The sequence below is a fragment of the Calidris pugnax genome, unplaced genomic scaffold (assembly GCF_001431845.1).
Source record: "Calidris pugnax isolate Ruff unplaced genomic scaffold, ASM143184v1 scaffold41, whole genome shotgun sequence".
Taxonomy (NCBI): domain Eukaryota; kingdom Metazoa; phylum Chordata; class Aves; order Charadriiformes; family Scolopacidae; genus Calidris; species Calidris pugnax.
In genome coordinates, this window is record NW_015094509.1 from 19800632 (window position 1) to 19813828 (window position 13197).

General features: G+C 47.4%; 1 protein-coding gene across 2 annotated transcripts; it reads right to left on the reverse strand.

Annotated features, from left to right (window-relative positions):
• Positions 1 to 1379: 1379 nt before the first annotated feature.
• On the reverse strand, positions 1380 to 8807 carry KLHL38 (kelch like family member 38). 2 transcript variants are annotated; one of them, XM_014965676.1, is made up of 4 exons: positions 8658 to 8807; positions 6595 to 8070; positions 5072 to 5177; positions 1380 to 3086 (listed from the first exon to the last, which is right to left on the reverse strand). In XM_014965676.1, exons 2-4 carry the CDS (start codon positions 7942 to 7944, stop codon positions 2800 to 2802), a joined length of 1743 nt encoding a protein of 580 aa, XP_014821162.1. In that variant the 5' UTR covers positions 7945 to 8070; positions 8658 to 8807; the 3' UTR covers positions 1380 to 2799. The 2 variants fall into 2 exon arrangements, with proteins under 2 accessions (XP_014821162.1, XP_014821161.1); XM_014965675.1 differs by having other exon boundaries at positions 8628 to 8807.
• Between the last annotated feature and the right edge of the window lie 4390 nt (positions 8808 to 13197).

Consider the following 13197-nt stretch of genomic DNA (forward strand, 5'->3'; position numbering starts at 1 on the left):
GAAAAGCATGTGGTGACTCAGGAAGTGTCTGGGTAATGGTGGCCTTCCAGATCCTGCTTGGGCACGTCCCTTTCTGACATGATGGACCTTTGATGGACCCTTGCTAGAAGTGCTTTCACCCATAGCACTGCTGGGCATGACAACTGCAAAGCACTCGGGATGGTATCAGGTACTGCTCTGGCTGATTAGATCTTTCTAATCTGATCTTTCTAATCTGCACCTGATTAGAAAGGCAGCATCCGTTCTCCCCACAGTATCTTCCCCGGGGCTGCGTACCCCCTCCCTGAAGCTGCATGTGCTGCTGCCTCCCTGTGACCGAGTGACTCCACCAGTCCTCATCTCCCTTGGAAAGGCTCAACACTGTTCTCTGGTTTCAACCCTTTTTGCAAAGGGCCACAAAAGCTTTGGTCAGAGTTTTCATCAAAGCCAACTGACCACAAGACAGAAGTCTATCAGGAACCAGGCTTTGCATTTACTGCCCAGCAAACCTAAATTCCTTGAATTATGGTCACAAAGTGAAAAAGTTGTGAAGGGAAGAAGCACAGGATTGCAGCCAGAGCAGAACTGGCCATAGCCCTTGGCATCTCCAAGGACTTGGGGGTGATGTGAGGGCTCCCCAAGGGCTGGGGAAGGATGCTGTACTCAACACTGCTGTGACCATGGCTTTTATTTGCACTCTCCATTTCCTGCCCAGCTACAGCTGTGCAAGGTACTATTTGCTCCCCGCATGCACGCTGAGAAAATCACTAGTTATATGATACGGGAATTAAGAATATCTGTTTGCTTCCAAGCATAAACCAATGACTGTGGCAATGGTTTGCAAACATGGGGTTATGGCCCCAAGTCAGCTTTTTTTCCTTGGTTCTGGGTACAGTCACGAGCCTGGCAGGAATCCGTGTCAGCTAAAATGCATGGCAGCAACTGGCGTCTCCTGGAGCTTTGGAGCTGAGTGGGGTCACAACAGGAAGGAGTTTGGGAAGGCGGCACTGCAGGGTTAGGAATAAACATCTCCCTGGGGCAGACTTTCCATAATTGGCCATGACAAGGCTTCTTTCTGCAGAGAGCTGGAGCTGGCCTGTGAGGAAGCAGAATGAATCACTGCTCCGGTCCAATTTGGCAAGTGGTGTGATTTAGCCCTGCTTTGCACGGGGAGGAGAAGATGATATAGACTGAAAGACAGAGCAGAAATGTAGCCAAAGGCTTCTGAGCTGGGAGACGAGTTTGGGTTCCCACTCATTTTTTGCAGGTTTACTCAGATCCTTAGAAGGAAACCCTGGCAAAAACCGCTGGTACAAAATCAACGCCCTTTATCAACAATGCAGAGAGAACAATGGGGACTCCTGAACACAGAGCTCATACAAACAATAATAACCATTTTATTTTGCATTGTTAAAACAGCAGTTGATACACAGTTCTTCTCTCCAGCCCTCCGCTTCATTAACTGTTTCTGTAACATGTCTGCTCCAAGATACAGAATTATGGGAGGAAATCTTAGGGGTTGGAGTTGGTGTCCTGGAACGTGGTGGTGACCACATGGCTGTGCAGCCTTCTGTGAAGAGGAGGGTTGAGTGTGGCTTCCTCATACCATGCTGTGGCCATGGAAAAAAGTCCCACTTTCTTTCAAATATGAGGAAAAATGGATGTCGTTTCTACCAAGTCTGGTGACCTGACACCAATTCACAGCCTGTTCAGTATCTGATGATTAATCCCTCCCTTTAAAAATATGCACTTAGTGGCAGAACCCCACAAAAATATTGGTGGAGCCAGAGCTGCTTTGCCAAGTGGCAGACTTAGACTTGCTCTTCTTGGAAAGCTGGTTTCCTGTCACTGGCTTTCTCTCATTGCTGTTTTCCAGTGGTTTGGAGAGAGGAGAAAGGGAAAAAAATTTGTTCCTCCCAAATACCTCTTCTGTTTTACATCCCCTTTCCTTCATGTGTCCTCTCTGCTATTTCAGATTTCAGGAATTCCATCAACCAAAGGACTTCCTAACCAACACCACTGCTACACTGATGCAAGAGGCGGAGCAAGCTCCCTGCAAAACATGATCCCTCAAAAAAGAAGACAAGACAATCTTCATTTCCATTCCCCCTTCTCCTGCTCCTTCAGAGAGCAGACAGTCGGAACAAAAACCTTCCCTGCACTATGAAAGAGAAGTAGCTCAGAGAAGTCAAATCTGCACCTTGCTGTAACGTGAGAGTTCATATTGAAGCATCAGCCCTTTGCTAATTTCCAGTTTGATGTTAGGAACATTAACGTTTTATGTCTTATGAGTACCATAGCTAATGCAGGCAGTTGCTGCTGGGCTGGTTACAAGACTAGAGCTTGGGGCTTCCTATGCCAAATGCTCCCACCACTTGAAATGGAAAGCTTAGTCAGCACCGCGTAGCAAAGGATCGTGGCACACAGCTGCGTTTGCATGCTAACACAAATCCAGGTTACTCAAATCTTATTTTCCCTAGAGCTACCAGAATTCCTATTCACCATTCACTTTAAAGTCTGTATAAAATCCCACACCAGGTTCTTACCCGGTATTTTTTTCCTGTTCTGTGCTGAGACTCTGGGTCAGGCCTCCGGGCTGGACTTAGCAGCACATGCAATACTGGTCAGGTGAATACGACATGAGCACAAAGCTCGTGACCTTTCTGGCAGAACACTTGGGGAATGACTAATGCTTCTGGTGTCTTCAAGGTCAGGAGTTTGTGGGACCCCGTGAGGATTCCCCATGTGCTCTCTGCAGAGCAAGGTGGGTCCTCTCTGGGAAGGAAAGCACAAAACATCCTGGGAATTACCAGAGGTCGTTTAGAGAAGGTTAGAACAGGGGACACACTGGAGTGTAAGGCACCCATGGTCAAAGAGTTTGTGTGGCAGTTTTCCCTTTGGTGTCCACGTGTTGGTCTCTGGGTCATAGCAGTCCAAGGAATCCAAGTCCTCAATGACATTGTCCGCCGTGAGACATCGTCCTCCTGTGACATACAGCTTGTTCTTGATGACAGTGGCCCCATGATGCATTCGTCTGTCCTTCATGTCTGCACATTTAACAAACTTGTTGCCTTTCGTATCATAAGCGATTATTCTTCGTGTGTACCCTGAATGTGAAGCCAGAGGTGGAAGAAACAGATGGGAATTAGAGTTTATGGCCAGCAGAAGGAATAATAATGTATTTCCTGCTAGTCTTCAACAAAACCTATGATAAAGGTACATATCTTGGTAGAATTAAGATACCTAAACTGGGAAACAACGATGTGTCACAAGAATGCCTGTCTGTCTTCTATTCCCATTTGTCCTCAGCCTGCATCATACCACCTTGGCAGCCAAGGCTCTATGAGCACCATAAACCCCATCCTGTCAGACAAGCAACCTGTCAAACACAGCTGGAGCTTGCAGTTTTCTGCATGTGCCTTCAGAAGTCCTGAAGTGTTTCTTTTTACCTGTCCAACTCCTAGAGCTTCACTCGGAAATACAGAAACCAATGGCATGTGGGGATGGAGCAACAATGCTCGGTTGTGTTGGAGTCGTAGCTGTCTACTGAATGGAGCTGGATACTCAACAGCCCAGTGCCACCAGTGCTCGCTCCACTCCCAAAGCCCTCAGCTTCACATCTATGCTGGCCACCATGCCCAGGACCCAATGGACTGCTCTTGCACTGAGGGGTGATGTAACCTCGCATCTGCTTAGAGGTAAGGGCTGGGACCAGGGCCACTGCTCTGGAGCAATGGAGGTCTGGAAGGTTGGTAACCAGCAGTAGCTTCCCCATGTATCCCTGTAAATAATTGAGAGTGCCCGTGGCAAATACGCTGCTTTGGGCCATGTTTTGCAGGCCTTGAAGCCAATTTCCCTAACAAAAATCAAGGCCTGTCTTGTTTAGGCCAACCCATTCCCCTTTGTTATGGTGTGACCAGCCACGCACAGACGGCCTGAAATGTGATAAAAGCTGTTTTTAAGAGAAAATGTTATTTTTGTGGGTTTTACTGTTGTTGATAAACTAAGAGCATTTGGCCAATATTTTGTCATGGAAGCTGGTAAATAAAACCTGATTGTGGTGAATCTCTCTACTTTCAAGCAAAACGAAAGTTGTTTAAAGTTAACATGAATTTCTGTGGCTTTTGTTAGATAAATAAAAAAAAGATTAATTGAGAACTTAAGCTCATCATTAGCAGATGGGTCAATATAGCAGATGGGTCAATTTCAGATTAATGCATTTGAAAATGACAGAGTTGCAAACACTGTATTTTGGACACTGGTCTGAGAAATGTGCCACAGAGGAGCCTGATAGTCTTGGACCTTTTGACTCAGCTTTCCCCTGTTCTCACTGCAAAGGGTAGCAGTGGCCTCTCACTGAGAGATGACAAGATGATTTGAGCCCTATGTGATTTGGGTTCAGTCCTCTGCTCTGCTAAAGCTTCCCTATCTCTCATTTTCTCTTCAATAATCTAGCACATGCTTCCTTGTGCCAGCCCTTGGTCAGGGGAGCTGCATTAAAGACTGTAGAGTGCCAAGCAATCAAGATTGATCTGTCAAAGTACCACAGGCAGAGCCTGATCCTCACGTTGAAAAAGACACTGAGAAGTCTCCTCTCTTGGAGTGTTTCACACCCCTCTCAGGACATTTCACAATTACCCCCAGGAGGCACCTACAGGACTGATTTGAACCCTCATAGCTCTGCAGCCCACTCATCCCAACAAGCCATGCATGGTCTTGTGGTAACTGTGCTCTCCACCCTTCCAAGAAGAGCAGTCAGGGAGGGCCAGGCTGCAAGTCAGCAGGGCAGGATCAGGACCCCCATGTCCTTGGCTTCCTCTCTTCTGCAGAGCAGTAACTTGCATTGGCTTTTCCCCAGTTTCTCCCATCCAGGCCCTGCTACTTGGAGTAAGAAAATGCTTTGTGGAGAAATTGTCCCCACTTCCATGGCCATGAAACCCCATGAGAGATGTGTATGGAGGCTGTATGCATTTCTCCTTTGCTTCCCAAGCTCCACGTCCTTTTTGAGCAAGCACCCCAAGCAGGAAGGCTGTGAAATCCTGCAGGAGCTGAGCAGGGAGAGATGGGAGGGAAGGTGAAACAGAGCCCTTACCACCTACGATGATAATCTGGTCTCCGATCAAAACAGCTGGTGCACAGACATTCTTCACCACTCTGGTCTCCATCCGAAACCAAGTATTCCTGGAGACATGGTAAACCTGACAAATAAATAAAGATACACATGCAGCTGTTTATGTTGCATTTTAACTGGAAATTGTAATTACAGAGGAACTTATGGTTTTTATTTTGTCCTAATGAATACAATCCTCTGGCTTGAACTGCTGGAAATCTGAGTATTTACCCACTTTTTTTCCTAAAAAGTCCCCTTGGAAAGCATTCTAGTTCTCCAGGCTTGTCTGCTCAGGAGATGCTAGCACACACACTAAGGCAGAGTGTATCCACCATATACAGGCGGCTCAGCTGTAAATCTTTGTGTGACCAGACGATGCTCTCCCAAAGTGCAAGCCATTACATTTCATTTTCCAGTTATTCTGTGTATTCCTGCCTCAGCCTTAGCAATTTCCTGGGCAAACAAACTTCAACTTCACCTAGCTCTGCTGGCAGCCACCGTGTTTGCCCAGCTACTATATTTGTGCTGTTGGCTGGTATGCACTCAGATTGGCAAAGGGACTTGTTGATGTGACTTAGAGTGGTATCTAAGTCATCAATTTATGTGAGAAAAAGAGCTGTTGCCAGATGATGGTCATTCAGTCATCTGTATCTGGGTGACACAAACTTTTATATCACGTCATCCGCTTCTTAATATAGCAAATCTCTCCAGGACATCTCTCCACTAACTGATAAATACATTTCCTTCTCCCTGATAATCAAATAGCTTTATCACCATAAAGAAGTATTGCTCATGTGCTGGCTGCCATCTTAGCCTTTAATGATCCTTCTTAGTTGAAACACCTAAACCAGTGAAAAAAAATCATGGGGAAAGCAACACTACAATGTTGCTAAAGCATCAAATCAGATAAGGAAGGATTTAATGTATTTTTTTCCTCCTAATAGAGTGTAACCGCTGAAAGCAGGCAGAGAGCCAACAACATGTGGCAGGAGCCACATTTTTAACACAACTGTTTATATGAAATAACTGTCAGTTTAAGTCCTGGCCCTTTGACGAGTGAGAATCTAATTGCTCTAACGATGGCGAATCTTTGCTTTTGCTGTGAGTGAGCAGGTGCATGGCTGAACCCCCAGCTCGGCCTCCGAGTGGAAAACACTGATTTCTGTGAGATGGGGCACAGGCGTGAAGCCAGGCAGGGGGGTCGGCAGCTGCCTGCCATAGCTTCACCTGCAGCAGCCTTGGCCCCAGGACCCACTGGCAGCAGAGCTGACTGACACCCAAAAAAGTACCTGGAGGCTTGAGCCTGAAAAACGCTCAAAGGGGAAAATGAAAGAGTTGTAATGCTCCTTGCAGACAAGACTTCCCTGAAGCGATGTGTCAGCTCATCCTGCCTCTTGCTGCAACTCACAATAAAGTTTGTTGGGTGGGTTGATTTCCTCAGGAGAGTGATGAACTGCTGAATACCTTAGATGAAACTGCCCGTGCCAAGCAGGACTGACCATTACCTGGATCAGCCGGACAGGGTTTTGCATAATGTCTTCTCCCCCAAAGAGGTAGACCCTCTGATCTTTGGCAGCCACAGCAGGGTGAAGGACGGCAACAGGCATCTTTGCCATGCTCTCACAGGTGTTGTAGACACTATCGTATCTTTCCACAGAATTAAGGATTTCCTGGTTTTCACCAATTCCACCAAATGATAAAATATAATTTTTATATGCCAAGCTTCTGTGGGAGTAACGTGGAACTAACATGTGCTCTGCCAACCTCCACTGATTGAGTTTGAGGGAGTAAATGTAAATATTATCACTGACCGAGTTTTTCTTATTGCTAACGGGCATCCCTCCGAGCACATAAATATTGCTGTGCAAGCTCACTGCAGAGGCTTTGTACAGGCGCACGGGAAGTTTGGCCAGGCTTAGCCATTGGTTCGTCTTGTCATCATAGAGCAGGACATCCCTCGTCGTCTGCTGGCTGTCCTTCCTGCCACCAATGATGATGAGGAACTCTTGGTTGGAGTACCTGCGAGGAACGTGCAGCATGGGCTTGATGTCAGGCGCGTTGGTGCTGTACAAGGAAAACATTTGCCTCCGGGCTGACTCAAGGATGCTCCTGCAAGTGGGCGAGGACTGAACGAGGGAGTCATTGGCAATGAAGTGGAAGAGGAAAGTTGGATGGACGTACTGAAGCCGGACCTTCTTGAACAACTCTTGGATGTAACCTTGTCTTGCCTGGAGGTCATGCCGTATCCAGACCATTAGTGTCTCAAAGACCTGCTCCTCCTCCCCACAGAGCTCATCATCCCCAAGGTAATCGATGAGCTCCAAGGGACAGAGGTCCTTCAGGTCTTCAGAAGAGGCCACCTCGGGAAAGCATTTCAAAGCCATAGCCTTGGCTTTCTTATTTAGGCTTTGGCAGTTCAAGACTTTGGCCAGTCTGATCATGCTCAGACAGTTGTCAGGAGTCAGCTTGTCTTGGAGGTAAGCAGAGCAGGCCTCAAACAGCTTAGTGTACTGCAGCATGGAGGCCGTCTCCAACAGGCATGGGACATTCTCAGCGGATATAAGAATCTCCCCTGTGTAAACGTAAAGGATAATCTGATCCAAAATCTCAGCATCAATGCCCTTCAGGATGACTTTAGCCTGACGACTCTCTCTGAAGTCATTGCAGAACATCGCCTTGAAGTACGGACTGCTGGAAGCCAGCACATTTCGGTGGCAGGGGATTTCGAAGCCCCCGGAGCAGAGGGTAACATCAGTCAGCATCCCGCTCTGCCGCAGAGCATTCAGCTGCCTCAGCAGTTCGGAGGAGAAGTCCTGGTCTTTGAAGAGAAACTCCTCAGTGGATCCCCCCTCCATAGCAAAATAGGAGAGAGATGAATTCTGAACTTGGCAGAAAAAACCAAATTCTTAGCAGCTTTTATTGAAATATCCAGCTCCAAGGGAACAAATCGGGACTTTGATGTTGATCTAAATATCCGTTCACTGTTATGCACAAAAATGCAACATGGGTTAAGCACAGTGGGAAAATAATAAAGAAGCTAAAAGGTCACTAAGACCCTTTAAAATTTTCATAAATTTATCAGATAGGTTGCAGCTCTGAGGTCAGCACTGCCTGTGTCCCTGGCAAGAAGCAAAAGCACTGAAGTTATCTCACTGATTTGGGATGAAAGCTGGGTGGCTGAAGCAATTGGTTTGCTCGTTTTAATCACATGGAATAAATGCGCTTAGACATTTATTCACTATTTTAAAGTATTAGCAGTTTAGTAGCTTGCGACTCTTTCCCCTAGAGTTAGTCACTCCCAAAGAATGTAAATCTGGCAGAGCTGAACTCTGCAGCAGGGCAAACGAAACCCTAGAGACTGGGAATCTGCATTAAAAAGGTTATTTATTAACTCTGCTTAGCTGTCCTTTTTTTTTTTTATAATGTTAATCAGACACACAATGACTAAATTAAGTGCCAGGCAGAACAATATGATGAGTATCTATTGTCATGGCTAACTGCTCAACCTGCAGTGCAACGGTAGGGTAGAAACGTTTACCTTCTGTTGTCCTTCACTGCATGCACTTACTCTCTGTCGTTTATTCTCTGCTGAGATTTTCCATAGCTAGAGCCTGGATAAAAAAACCTATAAACCCACAGGATGTTTCTTTCAGTAGGTAAGTGATTCATAGAGGGTGATTTCTGGACGTGTTTGTTCTGGAGCCACTTTTGCCGCTTTGGGGAGCCGGGCGCAGGAGCGGGGAGGCGGTGGGGCATTGTATACATTCCAGCGCTAAGAATAGGCGCACACGGGCTTCTCGCCGTTATCACATGTGACGCCGCTGTTGCCTTTTGCAATGACCTGGCCACTACTGAGCATGCCCGGGTGGTGTTTTTCTGGCAAATGTTTACATATAATAAATAGACACGGAGAGGAAAGTTCACTTATAAAAGTCCTGGCCGTCCGTTTGGAAAGAGCGGCAAGGACCCTGTCCTGAAGTGCCTGGGAACTCTAGAAGCCTGTAAACAGTCTGCAAGGCTAGGTAATGCACTGTCACCCTGCTTTCATGGAGAAGAAGGGAGAGAGAAGGGCTTCCAGGGATGCCGGTGGGATGGACCGTGTCTCCACCTTATGGAGAGATGTGGGGAGCATCAGCCGGTCGCTGTCTGGTGGGAGATGCTGGTGCCCAGGGCTGCCCCAAGGTGGGCAGGGAGAGCCCAGCTACCTCTGTCGGGTAGAGGTGAAGTTCACTCTTGGAGCAGTTTATGATGCTGCTTGATATTTCACATAGAACATACCACGTTGTGGCCTTTTGTGTAAGGACCTCAGCTCTCTGAAACCCTTAGCAAAGTGCTTCTCAAGCAGGTGGCTTGAGTAATCTCAGCATTACGGGTGGGACGACTGGAGCTGGTTGCTGAAGTGAGTGCAGCAAGTTGGAAACCAGGGTCCCAGGGTGGCAGGTCCCCAGGGTAGACACCTCCATGGGGTCCCTGACTGCAGATCCCTGCACTTGAACAAGTGCTCCTTTTACAGCCAGTGAGGTCTAGTCAATACAACCGAGACTGTTGAGTTATGCAGGTCACCAGTAAGTACCACCTATATTTGGGCAGGTGAACATTCCTCCAGGCACTGCTAGGTCTCCATGGGTGCTCAGCTGCCTCAATCACATGTAGGTGTCCGTATTTAAAGCTCCCATATAGGATTTTGCAAAGATGAGCCTAAATCCATCCCCAGGGCTGGGATCAGTCAAGCACTTTGTGCCAGCAGAGGATCCTCCACAACCCCAGCTGGCCCCCAGCCGGGGTCTCCAGCAGGTCCAGTGTGATACATCCAGCTCTGTGGCAATTTCCTGGGTGTTTCAAGAAAAGTGGCACTGGCTGCCCATGCCTGGGTAACTGGATGGGGCCCTTTCTGTGCTGAAATTCCTCCCTTTGTTCTGGGATGGGCTTGAATCCAAAATGTCATTTCTAAGCATCGCTACCACAGGGAAACACAAGGTTAAAGCAAAGCTCCTTCTCATATCCTCAAAGCCAAAGCTCACGGGTGAGTCATGTCTGCAGCGAGTCGCAGCGAGGCAGATGAGCGAAAATGGTTGGGAGCCACAGTGTCCTTAGGTCAGCTCCCGTGTCGCGCTGGTGTTTGCAGTCCTCCATATGTTCCTGGCCCCACATCCAGGGCCCAGCAGACTGCAGGGAGGGGGGCAGCCTGTTCCTCTGAAAACAGCAGCTTTGCATCATAGGTCATGCCGCACGTGGCCTTTCCCAGAGACTTTTCAATGCAGCAGGACAAGATGGTGAAATGCCTGAGGGCTAGACAAAACCCTGAAGGCCCAGATCCATGTTGAGGACAGGGTGGAGCTGGGCTGGCACAGCTTTTTGGAGGCTGTGGCATCTTCCCTTCCCGCACAATCCGTGCATGTGTGTGGGCATACCCTCCTCACCAGGAGAGGGGAAGGGCAGGAGCCAGTGGACTCCTGCAGATGAGTCACTGTGAGGGTAATCACGGCCACGTGGAGCCTTTCCCCACTCCTCGAGGAACGAGATGACCCAGAGGATGATGTTGGGGCGCTGGGGAAAATGCGTCCTCCCCTCCCTACTCCCCACCGCCGCCGCTGCCTCACCAGCTGGCCATGATCTCGCTATAAATATTTAGAGTGGCATTAAAAACCCAAAGGAGAATTTCTCTCTCCTCGTCCAGAGAACATTAGCTACCCAAACAAAACGCCCTCTCGCTTTCTTTCTTGCTCTGTATGTATATGCTCTTGTTGCGGTCCGTTTTGATGATTGATTTAGCTTTATATCTCTGCTCTGGCTCTAACTCCTTGCTGCCTGTTTAGTTCTGCTTCTTCCTGGCAATGGCTGTGGGTTATTTTTTTTAACCCTTAAAGAAACAAACGATGCTATCTGACTTCACTAACAATACTGTTTTATGGGGTCGGGGGAAGGGTAGGTGGGATGTTCTTCTGCTTTAGATACTGATAAATGTGGCATTTATTTAGAAGATCTCAGGCTCAAGTGCTTTCCACGGTTATGCAAACTCCTGCTAACGCAGAGTACAGCGTGTGCTGTTTAAATAGCTTATTGCTCTCGGGGGGGTTGCTGCTCCCTGCTGAGTCCCCACACAGGTCCCTGCCAATTTGGGGCCAAGGCTCCCAAGCAATGAAGCTCCTGCTGCCTGCTTTACGACTCTCTTTTCTTTCCCAGAGATTATGGTTTCAGACACATCTCCAACAACCAAGTGGGTACATCAGCACTGCTTAGTTCGGATTTCCTTTATAAATAAACTAGAAATCATTTTTCGTGGCGTATCCCAGAACAGCATGTCCTATACGGCCCGTGCTGCTACAGCACAATCCCTTGTGAGAGGGAAGAGCTGTTTCTTCTATGGCACAGTGTAACTTGTCTGAGAAAGTCTTTTTCTGAATGAGTTCTTGAGGCAGGTTTCCTAGGTTGGTGTGCTATTGACCACACCAGGCCTGAGCGGTCCTTTCTGGGAGGACAGGGTACTGCATTAGCCATGGGAGTGAGATGTTGCATGGATAAAGGGCTGTGGGAAGTGGGGATGTGGGCATGTCCAAGTGGGAAAGTGGGCTCATTTGCAGGTTATGTGACCCAGCAGCACTGTGGGATGTGATGCTGAGGGGTCCCCCATAGCCCCTGAGGGAGGCTGGAGCCATTGGGGGCTGTTAAAGAGAGCGTCCCTCTGCAACTGCTGCTGTATGAACTCCATCAATGGCCAGTTTCCAGAAAATGGAGATGTCTACCAAAGAACGACCACTTTGCTCTAATGCTGTATACTCACCCGGCTCCTTCTGCTCTCCCTCAAGTGTTTGGGATTTCTTAGCTTTGGAATTAAGATGGTTGAACCTTTGATCTGACCCAGAGCAGTTCTTCTTATGTTTTAATGTAATGGGATGATGAAATATCTATTATCATGCACTAAGCAACAGAGCGGAAAAAAGCCGCAATCTAATCGGCCAGCAGACAGGTGCACAGGGAAGATTGGTGATGTCAGACAACTTCTAAAACTCATACACTGATCCTATTACAATTCAGGTGAAAATGAACAAATATGGATATGGTAAAAGGACTGTTTGAGGCAGAGACTTCACTGAGCTTATTCAGTGTTACGTGCGCAGCCTCAATGACTATCAGCCCCCACAGTTATCAAGAGAGAGAGATCTCCCTTTCCCCAAATTTTCAGTCTAAATAGACAGGGGGACAAGAAAATTCCTTAATATTCCTTATTATGGTATTTATAAAACTGGGAGAGGGAACAAACCCCAGGATTAACATTCCTTACTGTAAAAAGAGACAATTACAGGGACCATATTTAATCATATGCCATGAGCTGGAGAAGACAGGAAGATGCCGAAAGCAGCAGTGGTGGCTGGCTGGGGTGACAGCCTTCAGCCCAGGCTGGGAGAGCAGCCAGCACTGCCTGGGATGCTGCTGGGAGCTTGGTCGGTGGGCCCTGGCCAGGGTAAGATGGGCAACTGGCACCATTTTGCTTATTATAATTTGGAGGGGAGAGAAATACGTGAGCAGAAAGGAAGACTAATGTGTCAGGGGATTTTAAGATTTATGTATTGCATATTTATACGTGCATATAAACACATATAATGAATATGTGCATTGAAAGAGCAAAAATATGTCTATACTAACAAATTAGTATCAAGAGATAGCATAGATTGGGACCTTTCTACTCAACACGCATGTCTGTATCTCACCCAGCGGGTAACACCACCAGGAGACCTAACTCCACATGGGATGTCTGGGCCAGACCTGTGAAGGAAATGTTTCCCTACACCCAACTTCCTTCTGCTGCGACTAGTCACCAGCTATCTGGTCTTCTTCCTATTCTTTAAGTCCAGAAACCCTTATGATCCTTCTCTCTCGTTCCTCTGCAACTATTGCATTATTCATTTTCTATTTAGCTGCTCAGCAAACATCATTTGCCCGAGTGCCCCATCACCACAGCTGTTGTTCACATTGGTAAGATACTTTATTCTGAACTAATTCTTCTTAGCTTTAGTCGAATCTGGGTTTGGTTCTGATAGGCGAGGTAGCAGACTGCATCTGTAAACACTCATCTTGAAATCTGAACTTGAATTTTGAACCCCTGACCT

What these genes read in the sequence shown, in the direction of transcription:
- KLHL38 (XM_014965676.1), bottom strand. Translation starts at nt 7,944, where the DNA reads ATGGAGGGGGGATCCACTGAGGAGTTTCTCTTCAAAGACCAGGACTTC. An exon ending in ACCCTGTCCGGCTGATCCAG is followed by an intron (nt 5,178 to 6,594) that starts GTAATGGTCAGT and finishes TTTATTTGTCAG; the next exon opens with GTTTACCATGTCTCCAGGAA. An exon ending in CCAGATTATCATCGTAGGTG is followed by an intron (nt 3,087 to 5,071) that starts GTAAGGGCTCTG and finishes CTTCACATTCAG; the next exon opens with GGTACACACGAAGAATAATC.